Consider the following 26557-nt stretch of genomic DNA (forward strand, 5'->3'; position numbering starts at 1 on the left):
CTATCCTTTACCGTGGCGTAAGGTCGCGACTGATTCCTCGCTCGAGTTGTATCACGTAGCAGCAAACTTGTGGTTTGAACTATCGGATATTATTTTAGCCGCCCAGTTTTTTAACGCGACAAATGGGAAGTGTCACTTTAATTATTGATGTTGAAGATGCCTGCAAGTAAATAATACTAGCAATAAATTCACTTTACTGTTATTTAAAGTGAAAGCAATATAAAGGAGACGCTAATTAACGTTTGAAGAAAAATGAAAATTAAAAAAAAAAGATTTTCCAATCCAATTTTGGAGGAGATGCAATGCTTAACAAATTTGAACTTCAAGCTGTGTTGTCTTCTCCCTTCTTTTTCTTATTATTTGAACTTCCATGAATCCCATGTCAACAGTACAATTCTACTAGGATAAGGGGAAGAAGGCCATAGAATAGTAAGAAACACTAGAGAACGAAAAGAAATGTTCAAGTAGGAATCGATGTTTAAACAGCCAACAACAGAGTCACAAGTCGGCAATAACAGGCCAACCAGGATCATCGAAGAAAAGTGGGTACGTACTGACATATCTATTACTTCAATAGGTTCCATCCACTTAACTCGGTTGAATCATCCGCAATATCTGCATGAAAACCGTGTGTCCCATGCTCAAAGAGACAAGGAGAATGAATCTTGCTTAAAATTTAATCAAGCAAACATCATCTGGATACATAATAGACTGACCACTGCACTATACTGCAGAAAAAGAATTTGACAACATTAAGACATCTGCCATAAGACTTCAGAATTAACTCAGAATCAAGATTTGTTAAAATGGTAATAAGACAGACTGACCAGCCAGCCATACCAACATCGTCTTTTCAGCAGCAGGCTTGCTTGAATAGATCCAAGCGGCAGATACATGCAGCAAGAGAGAGGAGTCCAGCATAAAATTTCCAACATAATGGATCATCAAAAAGCTACTCTAGGTGAGACAGCAAGCCGCTTCACAATTTCTACCACGAGCCACAAACATGTGGGCTCTCCAAAAACTAAGCAAGTTCACTGGGGAATACAAGTCGCTTTAGCGAGAACATTGATCATGTACAGCAAATACATGCAATCGCCAATGATCATGTTGGTGTGATGTTAGCAATAAAAGCACCATCAGTGTATTTGAGACGCCTTAGCGATGCTCCACTCAGACGAGGGATCAAAACAGCATCAGGAATGCCTAATGCATCATCAGTATCCACTGAGGTGTTAATCGACTGCTTGGGCACATCATTGTCGCAGCATAAACAGTTGAGGGCCACATTTAAGCCAGCTGACATAGGTTCAGTGGTAAAGCTGCAGAAAACCACCAAAATTTAAATCCTTGTTTTATAGAAATTACAGCAGCATATAGCACAAATGTTCCTAAGAGTATCAAGTAGAACAATGTAGCCAGAAAAAGGTCGTGTTATGGGATTCTTAACATACGTGGACTCGAAACTCCTCCCATCAGAGCTCATTGCTGCACAGATACCACAAACAATCCATGGTGGAAGAACTGTATCTTTTATTTCGATGCTGTAACAAATACCTCTAGCAGATGAACCAGAAATGGTTTCAAAATCTTCAGTATCTGACCCACATGAAGAAGGAATGACCATATCAGCTTTCCTAATCTCCTTGCATCTCACCTAAAAAGTTTAACCAGTAAGCCTTTTGGATCTGGAGACGTAGCAACAGCACATTCTACTATCTATATTGCTCTCTTAACCGTAATTACATGCACTCACCTCCGGAACATGGAAAGAGGCATTCAGGAAAGGGACAGGTGCATGTAACACAGGAACATCACAACCATTAAAGGAATTCAGAAAAAACCTGAACAGCAAGTGGTAAGTAAAAAAAAAAAAAGTAAATGAGAAATAGGAATCAAGAAAAAGTTGCATTAAAACAAATTCTGCAATTGTAAAACCTTGAAGGTTTATTATTATCTCCTATACCTATAATTTAACAAGAAATCATACAAGGCATGCACTTGCTTATTTCCACTAAACGAGAGGACGGATTGAGGAGTGTTGTCCACATCGGACAAAGATTCCAAATGGAACGCCTGCATAGGTGAAGCATATATTAGCAAAATAATGTGTGAAAATTTAGATAGAAATACCCTATGAAGCCAAATAAAGGAGAAGCTATATTGAAACCTGGCCCAAGTTTCGCTTCTCAATTTCCATAAGTTCAACCAAGTCATCCTCAGTAGCTTGTTCCACTTCAGCATGACAAAGTGGCATAGCAAAACTTACACTCTGATTCAAGAATAGTAAAATGTAAAGAATGATCAGGAAATGACCCTACAAATGCAAGGGTTCCTAATTAACCGAAAAGGATGGACATAAGCCATAAAACCAACAAAGTTTTATAATTTTCTGTATTCAGCAAGACACCGGTCTATTAAAGCCAAACCATAGAAACAACAAATGTGCTATATTAATTTCAAGATATCACCATAGTTGGAGATCCAACATATGAATTCACAAAGCATCACAGGTAACATATGGATTCAATTTACATATTTATTTCTAGCTTTCATCAGAGAGTGCCATCGTAAAGCAAGTAGAGGTACGAGTTGGATGACAGGCTACTTCACCGACCATCACTTCTTTGTTTCTGGTAAAGCAAGTAATTTAATGGCAGGAATGTGATGTTGAACGACAACACGCACAGGTATTTTGCAAAACTGATTCAGCATGTTGTTAATTGCTGAATAAATAGACAATCATTACTAATGTTTCATCAATCTTAATGTATGCTCCTAATTTTAGGTACTACAGATGTTGTTATACATACTAAAATCTTAATTGATTCACAATGTCATGGTAAGGCTCATGAAATTGGATTACAACTAATCCATCTGACGCTTCCCCCTAATCCCTTGTGCATTGTAACTACTTCTGAGGTTACATGCTTCAACCATGGAAGACAATGAACTCTTATGGATCAATCAGGGTTATGACTATTTTAAACTTGTATCAAGAATTCCAAACCTTTCATATTTATTCTTATAATTCAATTCACTATTGCTCATGATATAGTTACCATAAGAAATAGACAATAATCCCACTACCATACACTGACTTTCTCAAATTACTAGAGCCAGAGAGAACCGCATTAGAAGTAATTTTCACAACAACCCAACAAAGCACGAAAAAACATGACTTATGTGTTAATAAATAGGCATAGATTCTCTCTTTCATGTATCAAAAGACACAGGCTACACTTACATGTTCTCTGAGCAAGGATCGCAAACCACATGTGGACCGTGATAGGTAAGCATTGCAGGAATGCCTCTTTTTCCCCAAAAATTTGCCACCAAGAAACAAAACCACAAACTGCATAGTACAAACTGCAGATTTTGCAAAAGATCAATAAGTTCACATATATGTAAAATAAATTACATTGTATTATAGAAAGAGTCCAAATTGCATATCTATGTCAAAGAAGGTACTGTTATCTTCTGGCGCATATATCACTCGACTTAATATGCATCATATCATATGGTGTTGACATCCATTTTACATCGCATAATTCAAGACTTTCTACTGCACAGAGAACTCAAAGACTTTCTAATGCACATAGCTTTTGAAGACAAGTACTATTTAGCAAAACTGCTCAAGATATCTTATTAAATCTACAACTATTGTTGATGATGCCTCACCTATAACACCATCATATGAAAGTTAGTTCCTCAGAAGCTGCATGAAGTTAAACAATAAAGAAAACCGAGAATTATCACATGGAGAAACCAACCAAGGGAAGCCGATTAGACCCAAAAGGAGTTTCATATAGTTGAATTGAATGAAGCACTCAAATCCACATCAGGAAACTATACAGCTTACAAATTATGAAGATTATGGTTTGACTGATTCAATTTAACAAAGATCAAACAGCAAAGGTTTCATCAGATACCCTGAACTTATCTATCTGTAAAGCCAATGACACCAATTTGAAGAAATATAATGACTTTTCCTTAAAAATAAAGACCAAGCTCCCCAGACCACTGCTAATTGCATTTTTTAGATGCATGCAAGATGTTTTAATTAGTGTGCTCCAATTGGCATGTTTTATCTAGGTGCTTAGCAAATACAGAAAACCGAGTTCACTTATAAATAGCCAAAGTATGGCATTCATTGATATAGATTTGGGTTGTGATCAGACTACATAACATATGAGGACTATATTGATGCTTATCCTGAGATAAGAGAGAAACAAGTTAAAAGAGAAACTGCATCAGAAAGAGGTTTTTAACATCAAATTTCCATTTTCCACAGTGGTCACGGAGTTGTCGTTCTTAATAACTATGATGCACATGTTTGTGAACAGTATCACCAAATGGTCTTCAGTCTAGGATCAAGCAAAACCAATTTGCAAACAAAACAATGCTTAACTTGTCCCAAAAACAAACAGAACTACTTCAGATAAACTAGAAACACCTCTGAAAATAAAGATAAAAATGTGATCTCATAACCATCCCAATTCTTCTTTTTTGTCAAATAAAATCAAGGATTCTCTGTAAGATGAACCTACATTTTTTTCTCATAAATCTACACTCACACATTACGAAACAAAACAAAAAATATTTGTAACAAATTTCTAAACCCTAGATGCTCAGACAATTTATTAAGTTTGATGAGTGCTATCAATTGGCCTCAAATTTCAACAAAGGCCTCAAATCTCAATTAGCATATCAATTTTCTCCATAATACAAAAAGACAATATAACTAAAAAGATAACAAGGAAGTCAGAAGGAAATTAATAGGATAGACATGATATAAAATTGCAGTAGTTCATCAGGTATTCAAAGAAATAAAATATTGTATGTCATGTATAGATAGATATTCATATTTTGTCACAACCAGCCTAATATGATGACTAACTCATTAATTTAATTGAGTTTAAACCACTGGTCCAAAATAAAGCACTTATAAGTCAATCCAAATCTTTTACCAACTTCCAATAGGATTAATTCAAGTTATCACACTCTCCTATACTAAGGCGGGATGTACTTGTAAAGCACTAACATAGTCCGATCAAACTCTATCATGGTCAACGTAAGCCTAGTCCAATGGTGACTCTACGTCATGAGATGCCTGTCATGAAAAGCCCTCTATCCCTTTTCCTTCTCGAGCATCTCATCAATGACCAATATCAGGTTGGCTTTGATATAATTTGTCACGACCCAAATCAATAAGATAACCGACTCATTAACTTCGTTGAGCTTAAACCAATAGCCCAAAAAAATTAAACTCGTCAATATTATTAATACACTCATCATGCCCTTACGAGTCAATGCAAATCTTCCCTTCACATCTTATGGGACTAAATCAGATTGTTTGATTTTGTATCATAAATCTTAGTGAGTTAAGAGATATGGATCATGCTAAAAATTAACTAGCTAACATGCAACTCAAATTTATTTTACAAGAAATAAGTTAATTGTTGTTAAATAATGCTCAATAAATGTATAGGAATGCAACGATAAACTGCAAGGAAAAAAATGCTATCACCATGTTTAATCAAACAATATATGATGCTCAATAAGAATGACATTGAGCATCAATTCCAAAATCAACTACTCATCTTGTCCATCATCAAAATATCAACATTCAAAGAAAAAAAAATCCCCCCAAGAAACTCCTGCAAATTTTCCAACTTCTCCTGAAGTATATGACCTTAATAATTTTATAAAAAAAAATGGATTTCCCAAGATTGGCGTATATCTGATAGTCAAAAAAATGGTAGAAATAGGTTGGTCAAAACAATATTAACAAAATATAATTAAGGCTCAAATAATTACCATAAAAAATGTTACATATGTTCTTTCTGAGCATATAGTAAAGGTCACGAAATGAATCTTCCCAATCCTGCTGCCTTTTCAACAAAAATTTTGAATCTGAAAATTGATAAATTCTAATAAAACTTAAGATATAATGACAAAAATCACTATGAAAAAAGTCTCTTCGTAAAAAGAGAAATAATTAAGCGCCAAACCTCCTTTTGCAGCTGATGACACAAACATGGACATGACAGAAGCTGGCAGAGAAGATTGAGGATATACCCATGAATGCAATGATTTTGAGTATTTGACCTCGGTGGTGGTGTTTTCAGATGTACAGTCTAAATTTTGACCACTGCTGTGAGGATTACAGCTCATACCAATGACAGCAGGACTTGCACATAATCTGTGGCACCTGCAAATAAAAATAGCAATTTAAAGTTAAACCATTTTCCTTTGAAGACAGTGGTCAATAGTAGAGTGTCAAACTTACACAGTATCCTAACATGACACAACTTCAAACAATTGCCAATTAAAAGACTTCAGAACAATTGGTTACACATGTTGACTTTAGACAAGTGAAAATGCTTCTGAAAACAAGGAGAATATTGCTTCTCAACCATTCAAGAAGACCAAGAGGGAACAAATGGCAAGGCAGACCAATCGCGCATAAAGGTTGCACATGAACATTACCCAAAACTTACAGCACCAAAAAGATCGAGCATACTTAGCAATCAACAATAAATTTAACACTAATCCTCTAAACAAAGTTGTAATTTCTCAGCAAGAGCAGAATTAGGTAAGTGAGAAACAAACCTAAAAACCTAAAAGCCTCTTTGGCTGGTACTTTTACATATTCATCGTATTTTAAGCTTCATGAGACCATGAAGTAAAATCCTCGATTTTCCCTTAAACTGGAATATGAAGTGACCGAACTCCAAAGTACAAAGTATTTTCATCTCACAGTCAAGATGAAACGAAATTCAAAGCCCTTAAATATAACAATTACATAAATAATATCTGAAAAAGATAGAAGACCACAGCTAGATTAACACGATGCAAAGACCAAAATAAGCATTACCATGACAGCCACATCTACAACATAGAGTTAAGGCATACATATATTTACGAAGAAAATAGAGACAGGAATATTGAAGCACCTGCATAAGCTATATGGACAACATTATACTTCCAGGATTGATAAGTAACCAAGAGAATTGGATACAGATAACTGTCTATTGAATCAGCTTTGACTACCTTTATCAGCTATTATGAAAGAGAAAATTCAGGACAAACCAACTCCAAATCCCATCTCTCAAACTAGTGTTAGTTAAGAAAGAAGCATTGTAGCACTCACCATTTCACCGAGGACGATGAAACCAACCGCAGAGTGGTTTTTAAGGTAAAATCACAAGGTACTCTTGAACCTGGAATCTCAAATTCAGAAAAAGAACTGCTTGAAGAATTCGTAGGAAAACCACCAACTTTTCCAGAAGAGACAGCCAATGAAACTGAGGTGGAAGGAATTTCACGAGCTACCAACCCTCTAAGTGCTTTTTCCTAGCAAACATATTCGATCAACAAACCATGCAATGATAGCAAAATAAGACTTTGCATCACAAACCAAAAAGAGTACCAACATCTGGGGAAAATCTACCATATCAATTTTGGCACAATTGGTAAGATTCTCATCTCCCATATGAAGCTGAACAACATTGCGCAACACATTTTGGCGACACTTTTCAATCGTCCGAAAACCTTGTTCACTTATGTCTCTGGCGGATTGGTCAGATCCTTCAGATTTGTTAATGAGGCTAGGATTTTCACTGCAATCAAGGGGGAAAAATTTACCACCATTAAAATAATAATATAACAGTGCGAGCAAAAAATATTCATATTGGGTTAGCCCCAAGTAGATCAAAGGAACACCGCAAAATCGATGGTTCGCCCTCTGCTGGTAAAGAAGCAGCAGGACTAGGAACATCATTAGAAAATCCACTGATAGTGGAAGACACCTGTTTTAGAGAGTTAAAATAAACACCACATCAGTCAGAAGAACTCCCATCACAAAATACTTCAATATTAGAGCATGAAAAACATAATTCAACAACTTTCCAACCTTGGCCTTCTCATCTCCATTAAATACTCTGCATCTCTCACTTGACTTTTTAACAGGATAGACCTCATTGACACGCGTAGTAATGTACCTTGGAATTTTTAATTGTTCGCTTCTCCTGATCGCATTACTGCTTCTCCTGATCGCATTACTCTTTACACTACCAAACATGCACCAAACAGTCAGCAAAGTGATGTAAAAGAAAATACATGACTGATATTAATCTACCTGTCTGAGGCCAGCAAAGGAGGCAAGGTTTTTTCACTAATCACCTGAGCATTCCTCCGCTTCAACTGTTCCCCCTGCCACATATGCATGGCAATTAATATAAGTGAACTATTTCAATTCTCGATAAAAAATGACATGAGGTTCAACATTAAATAACTATTTATTCCATCGTTTGACCATATTGAGAACTAAACACTGCAAGATATCCTGAATCACCATCACTGCTACTTGTTTCCTAGAACATAGATATATCAAGTGCTTCATTTCTGCAACTTATGTCCCCTGTATCAATCAAACATTAAACTTACAGGCATTTCCTTCATCCACCACTCTACAATGTCATATTTACTTCCAATTTAAATCCTATTAAGCATTATGCCACACCATTTTTTATAAAATAAAACCTTTAACAGATAGCCACTGCAACCTTTTCAGAGGTCAAAATTAGAAAATTTATAGCATGACATTTTGTTATTCATTAAGATAAATCTTGATTCCCAAGCTGCATCAGGTAAGAGCAGTAAGCCTATTTTACCAAGTGTAACATCAGCATTCTAGTCATGTGATTACTTCTGCAGAAACATGAGTTGGAAAATACAAAATAACCAATAGGGACTATATAATGAAGATTTTCCATGAAGACCTGGTCATACTTGCAACATTGGTACCACCATAGGAATGAGTTATGAAGAATGCAATGGATAAGGACAAAATCAATTAGATTGGATCAGCGAGATCAGAATTAGCTGAGGAAATAGCTTAAAAGTTCAAATTATTAATTTAAAAGGCAAAAGATTATAGAACATTAAAAAAATTAAGAGCATAAAATTATATCGTGTTAAAATATTCTTATACCCAACATATAACATAAGATATCTAGCTTTCCAGAGAGACACATTAAATTGAAATATAAGCAGTAGAAAGTCTGAAAAATAATGAACAAATCATAAAAGAATAGTTAAGCTATACTTGTCCCGACATATGTATATATAATGGTTTATCTAATAAACATATATTATATATATCATACATACATGTATTAGATAACCATTATATACATTATATAAAAGACTCGAAACTTCTCCACTTCCAATTTTGATTGTATCAATTGGTCCCTCTATGGCCGCAATGATTTTTTAATCACCATGCAATTGATGTGTGGGGTAATGCTAAGGATATTTTTAAACATAAATGTAATGAGAGCATATGTTTTAGTACAATTTTGCATCTCAAGATAACTCCTTTATGTAATCGTCCTTATTTGAAATTAAGGGTTATGTTCTACTTCTTTTCTCTCACTGTATCCTTAGTCTGTGCTATATGGTGATGAACAACAAATATTGTAAGAATGGCAGGAGACAAAGAAAAAAGTGAAATTTGGCTGTAGCAAATAGCAAATGAATAGTAATAGTATCTAATACTCCATTGCAGAGTCAGCATTTTATCTTGTATCCATGGTGCGCTTTCCTCTTCTTCTCCTTCCCCTCACACTTGCCTTTTATTTCCCTACTTTTGGGGTGGTCAAATTGGTTATAAGTTCCCAGGTCAACTGATTGATGTTGATTTTGATCAATCTTTAACTGGTTTCAACCAATTTCTGACTATGGACAAGAGAGATGGGCTAAAATTGGATAGGTTTGGATGCCGATGAACTTTAGGTGCGTCATATTAGTAATGGCCAACAGCATGAGATATGGAACTCATACACTGGACTAAAAAAGAGTGAATTTAGTGGACCTAATAAAAGCAAACACACACAACATCAATAGGTTTGGATGCCGATGAACTTTAGGTGCGTCATATTAGTAATGGCCAACAGCATGAGATATGAAACTCATACACTGGACTAAAAAAGAGTGAATTTAGTGGACCTAATAAAAGCAAACACACACAACATCACGACACCTAAAACTATCCACTACCCACATATTCATAAAGTAATTTGGCAATGCAAGATAACAAAGGCAGTGGCACAAACTATTTAAGAAAATCAAGATTAGTTAGAATAACATAAAATTTCTAGATATAACTGCAATAGATTGGTAGAATATCAGTCAATCGGTTCTTCATGATCTACATTCCTGCTTGACTGAAATTCACTACTCATTGGAAATTTCTTATGGACGTTTCTTGTCAGTTATATACAGCTCCATCTTGTTCTAATGAGCGCTAAATCAATCATCTAATTTGAATGGCCAGTGAAGCAAGCTGCCATAATTTCTGCAGTGTAATTAGAAGTTCCTACTTTCATCTCTCCAGTAGGTCTATGATACTAACCCTTCCAGCCAGCAGTATCACTTTTTGTTCATATATTAATTGGCAGTATCCCTTTTTTCACTAATATTTCAATTAAACCCAAGCCACTATATTTCTGCATCTAGTAAATGGATCAAGTTCTATATCGTATGTTCAACTGAGATGATACAGAAAATACTAGAAGCATTTAGACCAAACCATGTCTAAATGAAAATGCCACACATAATACAAAAGAAGAAATATATGTGAATGCAAGAAGAACAAAGAAAACAAATATATATCTAAGACCAAACCAGAACAACAGAAGATCTGAATAATAATAATGACAAGATAAAGGAAAAAAGAATCCTGGTTGACGATGACACCGCTAAAGAAAGAATATTAGCAATAATATCCGCAACTTAAACTTTGAGATCTATGATAATAATCGGCTTGAGGTATCCATGTGAATGTCTTCTCTTTTTTTTTTCATGGCGTAATGCTTTACAAGAATAAAAATGGAGGGTTGTGAAAGAAATTTACCCTGAGTTCTGAAGGGGTCTTCCTCTTCTTCGTCACACCAGAATTGGCTGCCCCAGGTGGCAAAGAATTGGAGGTAGATTCAACAACTGCAGCTTGGGCCATCACCCTCTGCTTCTATAGCTGCATTCCGCTAGTCCAACAACCCCGACCGACGAGAAAGTAGACCAAATAACTAATGACAACCAAAGAAATAGTTCGATCATTAAAAGACACCTCGTTTCTAAGAAAGAAATCAATCAAATCCCCTAACAAACCGAAACCCTAATCAGGAACGTATCGAGTCGGCGTCAAGAAACCATTACCCTCCGCGTCTATAGCCCACATGTCTCTTCCCCTAAAACTCCCCACACACAAGAAAGCAGACCAATTTCCAGCCCAATCTGATCGGAGTACAACTCACTTTGAAAGAATCCAACCAAAGAACCCAAACAAAACGAAACCCTAAGGAAGAACCCATGGATCAGCATCAAGAAAACAGATGAATCTCTAGTTTCGATGACGAAAACCAAGACTCGACGAGAGAACAGAAAATTGAACGGCGATTACCTGAGGGAATCAATCCCTTCGATCTTGCAAGATCGAGAAAAGGAGATGCTGAACTGGTGCGGAGATCAAATCGACAACGAAGGCGATAAGGTGGAAAGAAGAGCGGGAAGGGGAAAGAGCGAGGCGGCGAGGTTTTAAAAACGAGAGAGAGAGAGGGAGAGAGAGAGGTGGGGAGGGGGAGGGAGGGAAGTGGGGAAAGGGGGGGAATGATGAAACATTTGGGATATAACAAACGTTGTTTTAGTGGAAGCTGCATTCGCATACACGTTTTCGATTACCAGCTATTCCTGCTTGCAATAATATTGAATGCATCGTGCGGGACCTTCTACACGATGGTCGTTACTCCAATCACACGGTAGATGGCGTGGGAGAAACTGGTGGAACGGTATCGCTGCGGTTCATACGGATCGGATCGGATTTGGTTCGATCTGGGCAGATTGGATTGGGTCAGATCGAATCGGGTGGAGACCAAATCAATTCATTTGGTCCATATGTTTAATAAATAAATAATATAGTCATATGCATAAAAGAGTTACACACCTTTGTGAGTTTTGTGTAACTCTTTTAATCGCAAAGTAATCCATCCCTTCAGACACGGTCTTATCCTTTGCCAAACATCCTCACTTGCCTTGAGTACCATTATTTTTATGCATATAACTGTATTATTTATTTATTATACATATGGACCAAATGAATTGATTTGGTCTCCACCCGATTCGATCTGACCCGATCGAATCCGCCCAGATCGAACCCAATTCGATGCGATCCGACCCGACTGAACCGCAAGGATACCGTTCCACCAGTTTCTCCCTCACTGTCTACCGTGTGATTAGAGTAAAGACCATCGTGCAGAAGGTCCCGCACGATGCATCCAATATTATTGCAGGCAGGCATAGCTGGTAATCGAAAACGGGTATGCGAATGCAGCTTCCACTAAAACAACATTGGTTTACATCCCAAATGTTTTCATCATTCCCCCCCTTTCCCCACTTCCCTCCCTGCCCCCATCCCCCCCCCCTCTCTCTCTCTGTCTCTCGTTTTTAAAACCTCGCCGCCTCCCTCTTTCCCCTTCCCGCTCTTCTTTCCACCTTATCGCCTTCGATGTCGATCTGATCTCCGCCCCAGTTCAGCATCTACTTTTCTCGATCTTGCAAGATCGAAGGGATTGATTCCCTCAGGTAATCGCCGTTCAATTTTCTGTTCTCTCGTCGAGTCTTGGTTTTCGTCATCGAAACTTGAGATTCATATGTTTTCTTGATGCTGATCCATGGGTTCTTCCTTAGGGTTTCGTTTTGTTTGGATTCTTTGGTTGGATTCTTTCAAAGTGAGTTGTACTCCGATCATTAAAAGACACCTCGTTTCTTTCTTAGAAACGAGGTGTCTTTTAATGATTGAACTATTTCTTTGGTTGTCATTAGTTATTTGGTCTACTTTCTCGTCATTCGGGCCTTTTTTGGAGAAGAGACATGTGACTGTAGAAGCCGAGGGTAATGGTTTCTTGATGCCGATCCGATAGGTTCTTGATTAGGATTTTCGGTTTGTTAGCGGACTATTGAGTAGAATTCTTGATTCCATTCTCTGAAACGAGGTGTCTTGCAATGATCGAACTATTTCTTTGCTTACGATGATGTTTTGGTAGTTTCAGACTGAAACTGGTCTACTTTCTTTTAGGGTGGGGTGGGGTGGGGTGGGGGGTTGTTGGACTAGAGGAATGCAGCTATAGAAGCAGAGGGTGATGGCCCAAGCTGCAGTTGTTGAATCTACCTCCAATTCTTTGCCACCTGGGGCAGCCAATTCTAGTGTGACGAAGAAGTGGAAGACCCCTTCAGAACTCAGGGTAAATTTCTTTCACAACCATACTTATAAACACTTTACAAGTATGTTTATAAGTATGATCAAGGCCTGGGAGAACATCACTCGTGCTAAGAGGTGGAGCAAACATGGCCAAAAACATACCTCCGAAGGGATTTCCACCGAAGAACGACTCGAAGATATCGAATGGGTTGTGGCCACCTCCACCACCCATTCCCTCCTTGAGGGCATCTTCACCATACTGATCATAAATCTCACGTTTCTCAGGATCGCTCAGAACCTCATAAGCTTGGGCCAACTCCTTGAACTGTAAAGGCAGACATGAGATCTATGTCATCTGCGACTCCAAGGGTATGAAACAAATATCATGACCTAACCATCCCGACTACAATCCTTCGGAACATCACAACAAGAACAAGGCCACACAAACATTTAGGCTACAAAGTTTCAACAAAGCAAACATAGACGGACGTTCGACAACATGTAGAGATAGAGAATATGTCCATCCCAAATTAGCTACCAGTTCGATCGTGGATCTAACTTTGGCGACATAGATTTCCAACATTTATAACAAAAAAAACCTTCAATCACTTGGCAAAATTACATTAAACTATGAGAAAATCAAACGAGGTTCTTTAAAATGTATCAACACCTAGTAAAGATGAATCTAAGGGACCAAAGACGGAGATGAACCATTAATTAGAACATCGATCCCACCTTTTCAACTGCAGATCAGTAGAACCAGACACCGACAAGCAAAAGGTGCGTTACCTTCTCTGGATCGCCACCCTTATCGGGGTGGTTCTTGATGGCGGCCTTACGGTAGGCCTTCTTGAGGTCCTCCTGCGACGCGTCCTTCGGTACCCCGAGGATCTCGTAGTACTTGGTGTTGTCGCTCTTCTTCGGCGCCCTCCCGAACATCTTGCCGACCGAACCCTAATCGATCTTCCCCAAACCGAATGAGAAATCGGGCCCTCAGGTCTTGCCTACTCCCGATTCAAGACCACCGCAACGCTGCCGACCTCGACTCCGAGAACCCTTGTCGACGGATGGCTCGAGGCAAGGAAGGAGGGGCGAGTGCTCGAAGGCGGATGGGGCGGCGAAAAAGAAGGCTCTAGAACCAGAAGCCCTATCGCACCGGTATCGAATCTGATCCGTCAGATTGAAGATCAACGGTGAGTTGAGGAGTTCTAGATGCTTCCGTTGTTGCTCCCGGTTACTCCAGAAGGGGCTCGTAACTGTTCGCCTTTGGTGTGAGACTTACGCAGGCTTCTTGGTTGTGAAAACCGTGCAATAAGTCATCGACAGCCAACATATTCCGGACACGTCGATATTAAAAGGCATCATATTATAAATAGTTTTTTTATATCGGAATGGTGCATGAGCCATAAAAAATACATAATATGATTATAATATTATGGTGTGATTATAATGTACTCAATAACTTTGCCGTCTTTTTAATATCTCAGTAAAAATATTATAAATGAATTAAGTAAATTTTAAATAAATTTTAAAAATTATTTAATATATTATATTATGATTTTAATAAATATTTATAATAATTTAAAAATAACATCATCAAAATAGGGATAAGAAATTGATCTATTATAATATTTTGAGAACCTCAATAAAATTAATTACTAGTATAAAAATATAATATCATAATAATATGCGACTAATGATAATAAAAAAGATTAAAAAGCTGCAACGACGACATTGATTGCACTCACCAACTCTGCTCTACTTCCGACACCTCATTCCAATATCGACCATCATCATCTCATAAATGTTTACCATCGACGTGTAACCACGTGCATAATAAATCGGGAATCATTAAATCTATTATATTACTGTAGTAAATATGTAATTACAATGATTAAATGTTATATCCCTAACAATTTAATTATACTTATGTATATTAATATGGTTTTTAGTATTTTAATATATATTTAACTATTACATATGTTTATCGAACTTTAATTTTTTTTATAAATATTTTAAAATAATAAAAATTAAATATTCCTTATAAACACTTCACTTGTTTGAGTGTGAAGATTGAGATGATTTGAGTTGACCTACACAAAGATTAGTGTCCATTGAATTTTTAATATAGTTACTCTTAATTGAGTGGTTGAGAGAGAAGTATCATTAATGATAACATCAAAATATTTTTATAAAAAAAAAATTATCTCAAATTTGGCACTTTATCTTCTTCTATTGACTTGACTGCAGCTTTAATTGAAGAATATTAATAATATCTTAAATATTCAATATTTGAAAAACCATTTCAATTTAGCTATTGATTGATAATATTAATAGCTATCAATATATCGCAAAGAGATAATTATATATGTATATACGTATATAAATAAATGTAATATTAAGCTAATGGCTTACAGCAAATGGTTTTCCCACCGGTTCACACGTAGCCAAGCAGGTGGCTGACCTGTGATTTTGGGACTGATGGGTCCCTTCTATGGAGTAACAATCGAACAATCATGGACAGTACTTGTGTTATCTCCTTTCTCGCGAGTCAATCTTAACTTATCCGCTTACTCTCCACGTGGCGATGCTCGGAGCTCCGTGCCTACCTCTAGCAAATATAATTCTGCCACGTCTGCAGTGATGGTTACTCGAAGCTACACGTAGTTGGAAAATTTTGTATGCATTTGCGGGAATTTACTGTATTTATCTTTGTAAATGTTTGAAATAGCATATATCTCCATATTAATTTTATTATAACATATAGGTCCTTCCATACATTACAATCTTTCGTATATACCTCTTCTCTTTAACCTCAGTTAGCCGCTGCCAATTATCATTATCGTTAATAAAAATAAAATCAATATATAAATATCTTTGATATTTTTATTATTATGGTAATCGAATGATCGTATGTATATATATCTATTTCAATTAGAGCACTCAATTCCCATTCTTAAACGAGGTAGAATTCTGGATCCCAACTTTATAATTTCAAGTCTTATCGAGGTAAAGTTTGCAACTTTGTACATTATCCAGGGGTACATGTAAGACTCTTCCTTTGTAGAGGATGAAAATGAAAAGTAGTATTCGAACATTTTTAATCCTCGAACCGAATAAAAACGATCACCTGCGACTTCCCGACCGCGGACGAGAGCCGAAAGAAGACAAAGAAACGAAAGCGAGGTCGACGCTGAGCGACAGGGGAAATTGCCGGCCACAAGCAAAAGGGGGGAGGAGGAAAAGTTCGAGCAAGGACCAGGAGGAGATCAGAGATGGTACGTCCCTGGAATCGATCTCCCGAGGTGAGCTCTGGATTCGACTCTCCCTCCCCCTCCTTCCCCTTACTGTTGGGTTTTGTGTTGACTCGCTTATGGTCAGATCCGCGCTCGTGTTTGATCCCCCTCCGCTTCTTCCCTGCTGCCGCCTAATTGGGTCTCATAGCTGGATTCTGCCCCCTCCGTCGGTGGGATCTTCTTTCCCGTTTCTTTATGGCTGACATTGGGGCCGCGTGGGATCTTCTCGGTACTCCGGCTGATCCTAGTGTTCTGTGTTTCCTTCTCCCTTTTTACTCCTCGGAGGGAATTCTTTGCTTCAAACATGGGGGTTTAGCTTGGGTTTTGGTTCCTTGTTAGATGAGTGATGTGAAGTGCCAGTTGCGAGCTAAAATCGAATCTTGCTGGTTCTGGAGTGATTTGGTTGTTCCGATTTGGGATGCTTCTGAGTGGATTCAGCATTATCTGTAGCAAGAGTTTCTTTCGGAGTTACTGTTCCTCTCCTCATCTGCACATCCTTACAAACCTCTAGTAAGTTGTGCTTGATTTGATTTCTCCAGGTGGAGCCGATAGAATCTTTGTTTACCAACTTGATTATGTGCCACTTGGGGTATCCAACTTTAATTTGTAGACTTATTTGGTTTCTTACAACTTTTTGTCTTTTTATCCATTACACCTGTCTTGGATCTGGTGATCGCTTCGCAGTTTCTTTGGTCTTCTCGCTGAAAATTTCTCGTGTAATGTGGACTTGTCTGATAATTCTGTCATGCTTTCAGGCTTCTGATCCTGTCCTCCTCTAATTGTTTCTTTATCTAACCACCCGGATGTTATCGCCCGTATCGGTGGATCTATCATGTGCATTTTAAGCTTCCTCAATAAGTAGAACCTCAATAACCACAAATCGGATTTTTCTTCATGCTGTTGTAAACAGAAATGCTGCATCGCGGAATTGTATGTGGAGTTTTAGGCATGAATCTTGGATTTGGTGTGCATCTAGAAGCACACAACTGCTGATCCCAAGTCCTGTGACCATCTCGATTCATGCCATGTCCCTGAGCTGTGACTTATGTCAACCCTGTCACAGTACATGCCATTGGTTATCAGAAAAGAAGAAAATGCACCTCAAGAGATAAGGGATGAAAGGTATCCTTAAATAGAAGAAATCTTCCGTTTAAGATATGACCACATTGTAAATGCTTGTAGCATGACTGAGAAGGCTAGTATAAGCTACATCTCAGAAGGGTTGAGATGGCCATCCTACTTGGTTTAGGTTTCGGGGTTTATTGAGATGACTTGACAAGAGAAAAAGTAAGCAGCCTCTGACTAATATTTAGTCCTTAACAGTGCGTCAGCATTACACTAGTTGCTTGCTTTTCAAGAATCCTATATCAACTCAACAAGGCCCAAAAACACTTACAATTTGAATAAATATAATGGGTAAACAAGATTGTAATAAATTGAACAAAAAATTCAGAAAATGGAAAGTCTAAATCTTATCTGTAACGACACGATCATAGACCTAAGCTTAAATAAACCCAACCTGAACCTAAACTTGGTCGCATCACATATAGCCACAGTGACAATTATGCACAATTAACTTGATTCTCCAAAATTTTGATGTTTCTAATCCAAGAGAAATTATTTATAGTTGGGAAAATACATTGAATGTTTAACTTTTTACAAAATGCTAGTGCATCCATTCAGGGCAATTTTGATGCCACTGTTGTTTGATGGTATTGCCTTAGCTATCTCCAATATTAGTTTTGGTTAGATATAAGAATGGAGAATTATGATATTATTTTCCTGTGGGTTTCATGGTACATTCATCCAAATGGGGATTATTTATCAATCCTAGAACACCCTGAGAATTTGTTAAATCAGCCTAAACCAGTCAGCTTTTACTGATCTCCAATCAATTCCTGGTTGATTTGAGGTAATTTTGGCTAATTGGCAATTGGTTCTAGGAGACTGTTGATGAATTCTGATTTTTAGCCTAGTTCATACCCAGCGCCAATCTAAAGTTTAATGTTGATTGGACAATCTTGGTTTACATGCCAGTAAATAAATTTCAGCTTGAAGAATCCAGGTTGTCATATATAATTTGCAATTTGCATTTTTTTAATGATTATGCAGTTCTTGTAATAATTTTGCCAGTTTGTACTCCTAATTGGTTGTGCACTTTATGTAGGCATATGGTCTCCTAATTAAGACTCTATGAATTGGTATTGTTCTTCCTCACATATCCTTCATGTGCCTTGGAAGACGATAATAGTGACTGTTGGCTATGTCCTAATTTTGTTGTCAATTTTTGACAGGTCAGTGTCATCTGAAGGTTAACTGATTGAGATCATGGGAATTTCTGCAAAATGGTTTAGATCATTGGTTGGCATAAGGAAGCAAGAAAAGTTTCACCATCCAGAAAATGATGAAAATGTGGGTAATTTCTTTTCTTTTGGTCTGTTAAGTTTTAATACTAGTTTCAAGACAATTGCATTATAATCTTTTACTTTTTCTCGACTGACCTTGAAACCTGAAACATCTTTGACCATCTTTTACCACAGCACTGATTTCTTTGACATGCTTACCTCAATATTATGATCTTGGAGATGTTTCCAGACTTATCTATGTGAAGTAACATAGGCTATGGTTTACCCTTTTTAATCTGTTTGGTCCCAAGCCTAGAAAAATGAGCACTGTGTTAGGTATGGAGTTATAAATATATTGGCTGCACAATCAGAACCAAACACTGGCTCGGGCACATTGTTTAGCATTTGGCCAGCATTGCATTAGCCTGATATTCTCAAATGTGCTTGGAGCTGGGCTCTCAACATAGCTATATATTCAACAATTTTAATCAGATGAACTGGACGTTTCTCTTAGCTCAGATGAGGCTCAATTTTTACACCACTATTCTTGGTTCAAGCTTGGTTAGATTATAGACTGAAAATCTGGGCCAGATTATATCAACATCAGCCTGTTCACACTTAATAGTTTGCTGACTCTTAAAAGGTTAAAAAACTTTTATATAAGGTAATACTTTTAAGTTAATGTGTGTCACACTAGCAACGCACTTCATTTTGTGCCTCTTGGATTGTGACTTTTATTTGTAAGGATGGACAGGGTGTTGACTGGAATCAACCTATAATATGGCAAATCAATGTATTACAGTGAGTAACCATAGATAAATCTATATGATGGAAAGCAATCAGTATAGCCAACGCCTTGTAATTAATTAATATGGAAGTCCCTATTGTCAATGTTGGCCACAATAATTATGCTAAAAGCCTAAAATAATAATATCTCTGGCATACTATACTGCTTTTCTTTCCCCGGTTTAAATTTCTTTGAAGATATTTTTCTGTTTTTCTGTCTGCGCATACACTTAATCTCAGCCATCTCAATCTGAGATGATTGCAGAAAAGTGCCTCTGCTGATAAATCGCAAGGCCGGAAGAAAAACTCTGTTGGTCTTGATTGTGCTAAGACGGAAGACGAGTATGCTCCTGGAACTGCTCCATTGGCTGGAGATGCCAACATCCAGTCAAATTCAAACTCCACTTCCTCTCCTTCCACATCAAATAACAGACAAGTGACTTGTCAAACTCAAGAGAGCATTAGAGAGGGGTGGGCTGCCACAGTTATTCAAAGCAAGGTTCGCAATACCGTACCGTACCAGAGTTTCAATCTGGGCTCGGTATGGTACGGTATGGGTGTACCGCTCTGTCACGACCTTAGATGGTTTTGCCTAAGGCGTGCGGCACCCTCGTGCGTCCGTCCGCAAAGGTCAGCCTCCCCGAAGCCTCCCATTGTCCCTTAGGACCAACAAAAGAGAGAACGGGTTAAAGAGAACGCCTCAATCGGGATCCACAAGCAAACATGTCCGAAAAACACTTCATAGACAATGCAAATTACAAACAGACTTTACAAGCTCTGAATAGTTGCACAACAAAGGGTAAAATGGTCCATTACAGACCGAAAAGCTCTCGCACGTGTCCACATGACACAACCTTTATTTACAAGCCTAAAGAGGCCACTAACCCAACTAACATGGGACTATTTAGCCTTCGGCCGCCCCTCTACCTGCTGTACAAGGCATGAACATGCCAAAAGACAACGGACAGACATAAGCATTACATCCAACATCTTGTTTAGAAGTTTGTCCGTTACATTCTCCCCCACTTATCCCTTCGACGTCCTCGTCGAAGCCTTTGTGAACACTGCAACTCTTCGCCTTTGCTGAGTCTTCAATCTTCCGCTCCAGCTGCAATGCGCCTCCTGGCTCCCAACTGCACTCCGCTGCTGTTTTTGAGTAGTCGAATCTTTGATCCGCCATGCTGCTTCAACTCACCAATGACTCTGACTCTGGTGTGGGGTTGGCTGAGTTGTGTTGATCCTTGTTGATTCATGCGGATCCGCCAAAATGAAGGAAAAGACCATCCTTACTGCGCCAGTCTCTCAAAATTTCCACATGCTGCTTGAACTGGGTGGATGCTTGTTGGAGCTTTAACGAGCATCGCCTCGCAAACTTCTGAAGTTTTGGGTCCTTCCTCCACAAAATTTGCACATTGACTCTTCTTTCAGTTAGTTGTCACATCCAAGTAGGTTCGCATCACTTCCGTTTTCGATTGGCATTTCGTTGGGAAATGAGGCGGACAATCTGACTCTGACTCTGGTGTGGGGTTGGCTGAGTTGTGTTGATCCTTGTTGATTCATGCGGATCCGCCAAAATGAAGGAAAAGACCATCCTTACTGCGCCAGTCTCTCAAAATTTCCACATGCTGCTTGAACTGGGTGGATGCTTGTTGGAGCTTTAACGAGCATCGCCTCGCAAACTTCTGAAGTTTTGGGTCCTTCCTCCACAAAATTTGCACATTGACTCTTCTTTCAGTTAGTTGTCACATCCAAGTAGGTTCGCATCACTTCCGTTTTCGATTGGCATTTCGTTGGGAAATGAGGCGGACAATCTACTCTCAGTAGCACTGATCACCGTTGGTGAGGATTTGACAACTATTGTCTTCCATTATCTTCGAAGGGTCTTTGAACTTGTGCAGCGCTCCTCTGCTGGATAGATAAGAGAATTGGGGTACTCAGTTTCGCCCATTCTCTTAAGAGTTGAGAAGGCAAAAGTTACTTGACTTCGCCCGCCTCCTCGAGGTTGTACTTCATGCATCGAGCTGGTTACTGGTCTTCGCCTGCTCTTTGCTCACACTTCTGAAGCACTTGAAGTGTTTGCACTCCTTGCGTTGAGTTAGCTATTGTGATTCACCTTCTCAATGCCATTGAACTTCTAGAATGCAGGAAGTTTTCACCCCAACTTGGAGTAATTCTCTAATATATGAGGTCGCCTCTGGGATTGTACCGTCTTCTCCATCAACCCTGTCGCCTACTCCACTGAGTAGCAAAGGTACAGCACCGCGTACTGCCTGCTTCGTTCCTTGGTCGTGCACTCTTGCATGACCCGAAGTCCTTCACTTTCGGCTATCTTGATGAGAAACTTGTTGACACCGGTCTTACGAAGTTTCTTGGCCTCTGCCCTTCAGCCTTGTCTCGGTACTTGGAGATTGCCTCTGCATGCTCCACCTCCTCGGCCCCTTTCACGACCAAGTGCTCTCCCTCCGTGAGAGCAAGGGATCAATGACTTGCACGGAAGTCCCGCCTCTGCGGTACCATGGCGCTGCCATGCCCATGGCCCTACTATCCGTCGCCTCGCCTCTGTATCCCTTTTCTTCACAATCAGTAGAGATGTCTCCGTGGCACTCCTTTGAGTCCACCTCCAGTCTAACTGATGCTTGATTTTGGGTAGCTAAGTCCCTCTGGACTCGTCGTCGCTTCCTCGCCCCTTTCGACCCCCTGCTTCAACACCTCTGTGTTCTCCAAGCAGTCCGTTTGGTCGATGGAAAGACAGACTGCAACTCCCATGCATGGCCTCTGTCATCACGTTATAGAGTTTGCACCGATTCTGTTCTCCTTAGCTTCCTTGGTAGCAACGTTCGCTTACTCGACCTTGTCCTCTGACTTGTCGGGCTCCCTTAAGCGAATATGAGCTTTGGAGCAGTCCAACTCTCCAGTTGCTTCGATCATACCTCTGCATGATCAAGTCCCTCCCATGGAACTCACTGGTACTTGCATTCGAACTTTTCCCTTGGTGGAACCCAGCCCCCATATACTGATGACCAAGGTTTTCATCCGATGCAAAATTCGGTGCACGCCCGGAAGATCCGTCTCTGCGGTACCATGGCCTTCACTCCTTGAATCCATAGCCCTTCCTGCCGTCGTGTTGTTCACCAAAGCGGAGCTCCCAGTAGCTCCCGATCATACCTCCATATGATCTCATCCCTCACGGGACACTGTCGTGTGCGTCGCATTGCCACGAACTGTTCCACCACGATCCGCTGCACCATGTCGCTTCCTGGTGACATCTCTATTGCATTCTGATCCTTGTGGAATAAACTCGAATTGTGAACCCTCCATGTGTGGCCTTTGCCAATACATCGCAGGGTCTCCTCCACCTTCGATTTTGTTCGCTCCTTTGGCAATCGACCTTCATCCACCTACTCTTGGGTCACACCTAGATGAAGCACTGCTCTAGGACAGTCCGTCACCTAGTAGCTCTCGAAGTCCACCGACTTCACTGTAATCTGTGCACCATTGTCTGGATCCTGGGCCTCTGCCCCTACCAGCACAATCTCCGCTGCGCATTGCTTCCTTCATAGCAACTCAAATGGCAACACTGTGGTATATTCTTCAAGAGTACCCGCCTCTACGTCCTCTTGCCCCGTGCTAAGGCCCTTCTGAACCCAACTTCGCCTCCGCAAATTGAGTCGCCTTAGTTCCTCCATCAAATGCTTCTCCGAGTTAAGGTGCATGTGCCGCGAACCTCCCTTCGTCTTTGGCACCATGCAAGATGAGTCTGCTCCGTCAGAAAGAAGGACCCATGGAACAACATGATCCTACTCTTGCCTCTGCAAGAGTTCATGTCCTTGACCTCTGTCTAAGGAAAGCATTGTGCCTCTGCTCCATGTTCCAACTTCTATGCTGGCTCCCTTCATGCGGCTTGGGTACTTCGCCAAGTTACACCCAAGTTGCTCTGCTCCTCATTTTTGCATTGAGTCGATGGTGGCCCTCGCGCCCACCATTCCACGGGTCAGCCCTCCCTTGAGTCCGATCTCCACATCGACTCCAAGTGTACCTTCATAAGTTGCTTTAGGTCGCTCCCCCACTTGATTTCGCAATGCATCCACCAATGCATTCTCTCAAGCGAGATCATGCGACGACTCCTCGCCGCTTGCTCAGTCCATCGAGCTTCGTAGAGTTGTTGTTTGTTGAGGTACTCCTCCTCAACATGTGAGGTCCATGTCACATGATTCTCCCTCTGGAGAGCCGAGACTTATCCCTCCTGGATAACTATCCCGTTGGAGCAACATCTCTCTTCGTTTTGGAGACCACCATCCCCTTGGACTACTCCGAACTGCTGAACAAACTATGCGCTGTTCTGCCTCCTGCAAATGCACTTGCTAGATTGCGACTTCATGTCAATACAGCCCCCGCTGCACCCCTCAAGGCCTAGCAACATGCTGAACTCGTTGCACACTTCAGCCTCCGACGGGCGTATCCTTCACATGCCGAAGAGAAAGTTTCAATGCTCCATGGCACCGAGTTTCGGTCGCCTTGGGATGGCCACGAACATTCCATCATCCGCATACAAGCCCATGCATGAGTACCAAATTCTTCGAGTTAGCAATTCCCCTCACCTCTGTGAGCTTTGCATAACTCTTTTGGTCGTTGAGCAACTCATTCCACCTTGCATGGTCTCATTCTTGCCAAGCGCCTCGCTTGCCTAGAGCACCATCAAGTATAGTTGTCAACGTTGAGCTGTAGCTCAAACTCAGCCATCCCAACCTTTGTGCGCTCCAAATTCAACCAAGCTTGCCTGTTCTCGTGGTGCCTCTTGCGCGAAGGGTTAGCCATTCCTCTGAATGCCAATCTCAGATGCTCGCTCCTCTGAGCGACTCTTTTCCCTACATCTCCATGCCCGTTTTCCCTCAAACGGTCGCGCGTGTGCTGACTGCCCTCAACGCAGCCCCGCTAGGTCCCCCACGTTTGCATGTCAAGTGTTTCTATGAGTGCTTGTCCCGCTCTGATACCATAATGTCACGACCTTAGCTGGTTTTGCCTAAGGCGTGCGGCACCCTCGCGCGTCCGTCCGCAAAGGTCAGCCTCCCCGAAGCCTCCCATTGTCCCTTAGGACCAACAAAAGAGAGAACGGGTTAAAGAGAACGCCTCAATCGGGATCCACAAGCAAACATGTCCGAAAAACACTTCATAGACAATGCAAATTACAAACAGACTTTACAAGCTCTGAATAGTTGCACAACAAAGGGTAAAATGGTCCATTACAGACCGAAAAGCTCTTGCACGTGTCCACATGACACAACCTTTATTTACAAGCCTAAAGAGGCCACCAACCCAACTAACATGGGACTATTTAGCCTTCGGCCGCCCCTCTACCTGTTATACAAGGCATGAACATGCCAAAAGACAACGGACAGACATAAGCATTACATCCAACATCTTGTTTAGAAATTTGTCCGTTACAGCTCGGTACACCCAGGGGTACCGAGCACTGTAGTACTGCTACATTGCTGCAGTGCACTGTTCGCACTGCTAATGTTGTACTGTTCGAATCAATTGGAAGAATTAATGTTGTACTGTCACTCAAATAATATATCATCAACTTGCAATTAGATTAATTTGTTTGCTTCAAAATCTTATTGTCTGAATATTTATACAATTTTCTCTATCAACTAGGGATGGTAACGGAGCCGACAACCTATCCGAATCCGAATCAAAATTTGAAGTATGGATCCTCATTCAGGATCCATTACCACAAATGGATCAACAAATACAAGTCCGATAATTGATCTGAATTTAACCCGAAATATTAGATATAGATCTTGGCATTCCCAAATTAGATTCAGATCCTATGTCCATATAAATCCCTAAATGTAAATTTGCACATAATTAATTGTAGCTTATATATATATATATATATAAGCTCACCTGTCGGAGATAAGGCAGTGTCTGTATGTTATAGAGAAATGAAAGTGAATTCATACAAGAAAGGGAACTGATGGATGAACTTGTTTTCGTGTCTGTTGACACAGAGAGCTATTCTTCCTCGTGCTTCAGTCAGTATGCATACCTTTTCTCATGGTTGAAGAAGATGATGATAATATCAAGCTCACATGAGACTCACTTTTTCTTGGATACTGAAGAGATGCTCGTGTCTAGAGAAACCAGCTTTCATCTTTTCTCTGACATTTGCAGGTGCTGCATGGACCAGAAAATTACTGCAAACAACAGGAAGTATCCCTCCAAATTAACTTCCCCAGAAATATTACATCCGACCTGAAGAAACCAAGGCTAGTGGTCATCACGTTGTTCACACGAGTGGTGGATCCATCGATGCCCGTGATTCTTATCCCAACTCTCATTTCTTCTCAGAAGAAGCTGCAAGATAGAAATGATTAGACCTTTTTGGGGATCAAACGTCCAAGCTCATCCGTCTGGCAGCTTCCAAAGTGTCTTGGATGTGGATCTGTGCTTGATGTTTCCCTGTCAAGTCTTGATCTGTTCTCAGACACCGAAGGATGAGTGTTGCAGATGAGCAAGGATCTCATGCTGTTCATTCTCGTCACTTCTCAGTGCAATTATTCCATGGGGTCTCTCTCCACAGTGGCTTTTCCGAATCAGTAGTGAGCTGCAGCATCACCTGGAAATGGAAAACTCCTGCAATGTTTTGAAGAAGTATTATATATTGGAGTTTTCTCCATGTCATGACCAGAAACTTGCTCTCAAGTTTCACCGACTGTAAACACTTACAGAAATGACTCAATCATGTCACCCAAACCCTAAACTTCTACCTTTTGGTTGAAGCAGTTGCTGCTGTGTAATTGTGTTAGTATATTCCACAAAGACAAATGACAAACGAAATGATCATGATCTCAAATCCATGCCTGACA

General features: G+C 39.9%; 1 protein-coding gene and 1 long non-coding RNA gene across 6 annotated transcripts; one reads left to right on the top strand and one right to left on the bottom strand.

The window, feature by feature from the left end:
- Positions 1 to 659: 659 nt before the first annotated feature.
- LOC103982278 (uncharacterized) lies at positions 660 to 14509 on the bottom strand. 4 transcript variants are annotated; one of them, XM_065180143.1, is made up of 15 exons: positions 14051 to 14190; positions 13424 to 13586; positions 8144 to 8217; positions 7919 to 8075; positions 7729 to 7814; positions 7457 to 7625; positions 7157 to 7359; positions 6015 to 6214; positions 5821 to 5916; positions 3248 to 3369; positions 2171 to 2272; positions 1967 to 2076; positions 1757 to 1844; positions 1455 to 1657; positions 660 to 1322 (listed from the first exon to the last, which is right to left on the bottom strand). In XM_065180143.1, the coding sequence occupies exons 2-15, from the start codon at positions 13526 to 13528 to the stop codon at positions 1106 to 1108; spliced, it is 1932 nt and encodes a 643-aa protein (XP_065036215.1). In that variant the 5' UTR covers positions 13529 to 13586; positions 14051 to 14190; the 3' UTR covers positions 660 to 1105. The 4 variants fall into 4 exon arrangements, with proteins under 4 accessions (XP_065036215.1, XP_065036214.1, XP_065036216.1 ...); XM_065180142.1 differs by lacking the exon at positions 13424 to 13586 and having other exon boundaries at positions 14051 to 14503; XM_065180144.1 differs by lacking the exons at positions 13424 to 13586; positions 14051 to 14190 and adding an exon at positions 10922 to 11071.
- Positions 14510 to 16399: 1890 nt separating this feature from the next.
- LOC135671853 (uncharacterized) lies at positions 16400 to 26555 on the top strand. 2 transcript variants are annotated; one of them, XR_010512868.1, is made up of 4 exons: positions 16400 to 16566; positions 18725 to 18758; positions 18852 to 18969; positions 25863 to 26555. It is a non-coding gene; the product is annotated as an uncharacterized LOC135671853 (long non-coding RNA). The 2 variants fall into 2 exon arrangements; XR_010512867.1 differs by lacking the exon at positions 18725 to 18758.
- The last annotated feature ends 2 nt before the right edge of the window (positions 26556 to 26557 follow it).

Source organism: Musa acuminata, chromosome BXJ1-4 (genome assembly GCF_036884655.1).
Source record: "Musa acuminata AAA Group cultivar baxijiao chromosome BXJ1-4, Cavendish_Baxijiao_AAA, whole genome shotgun sequence".
In the NCBI taxonomy this organism is placed as follows: Eukaryota; Viridiplantae; Streptophyta; class Magnoliopsida; order Zingiberales; family Musaceae; genus Musa; species Musa acuminata.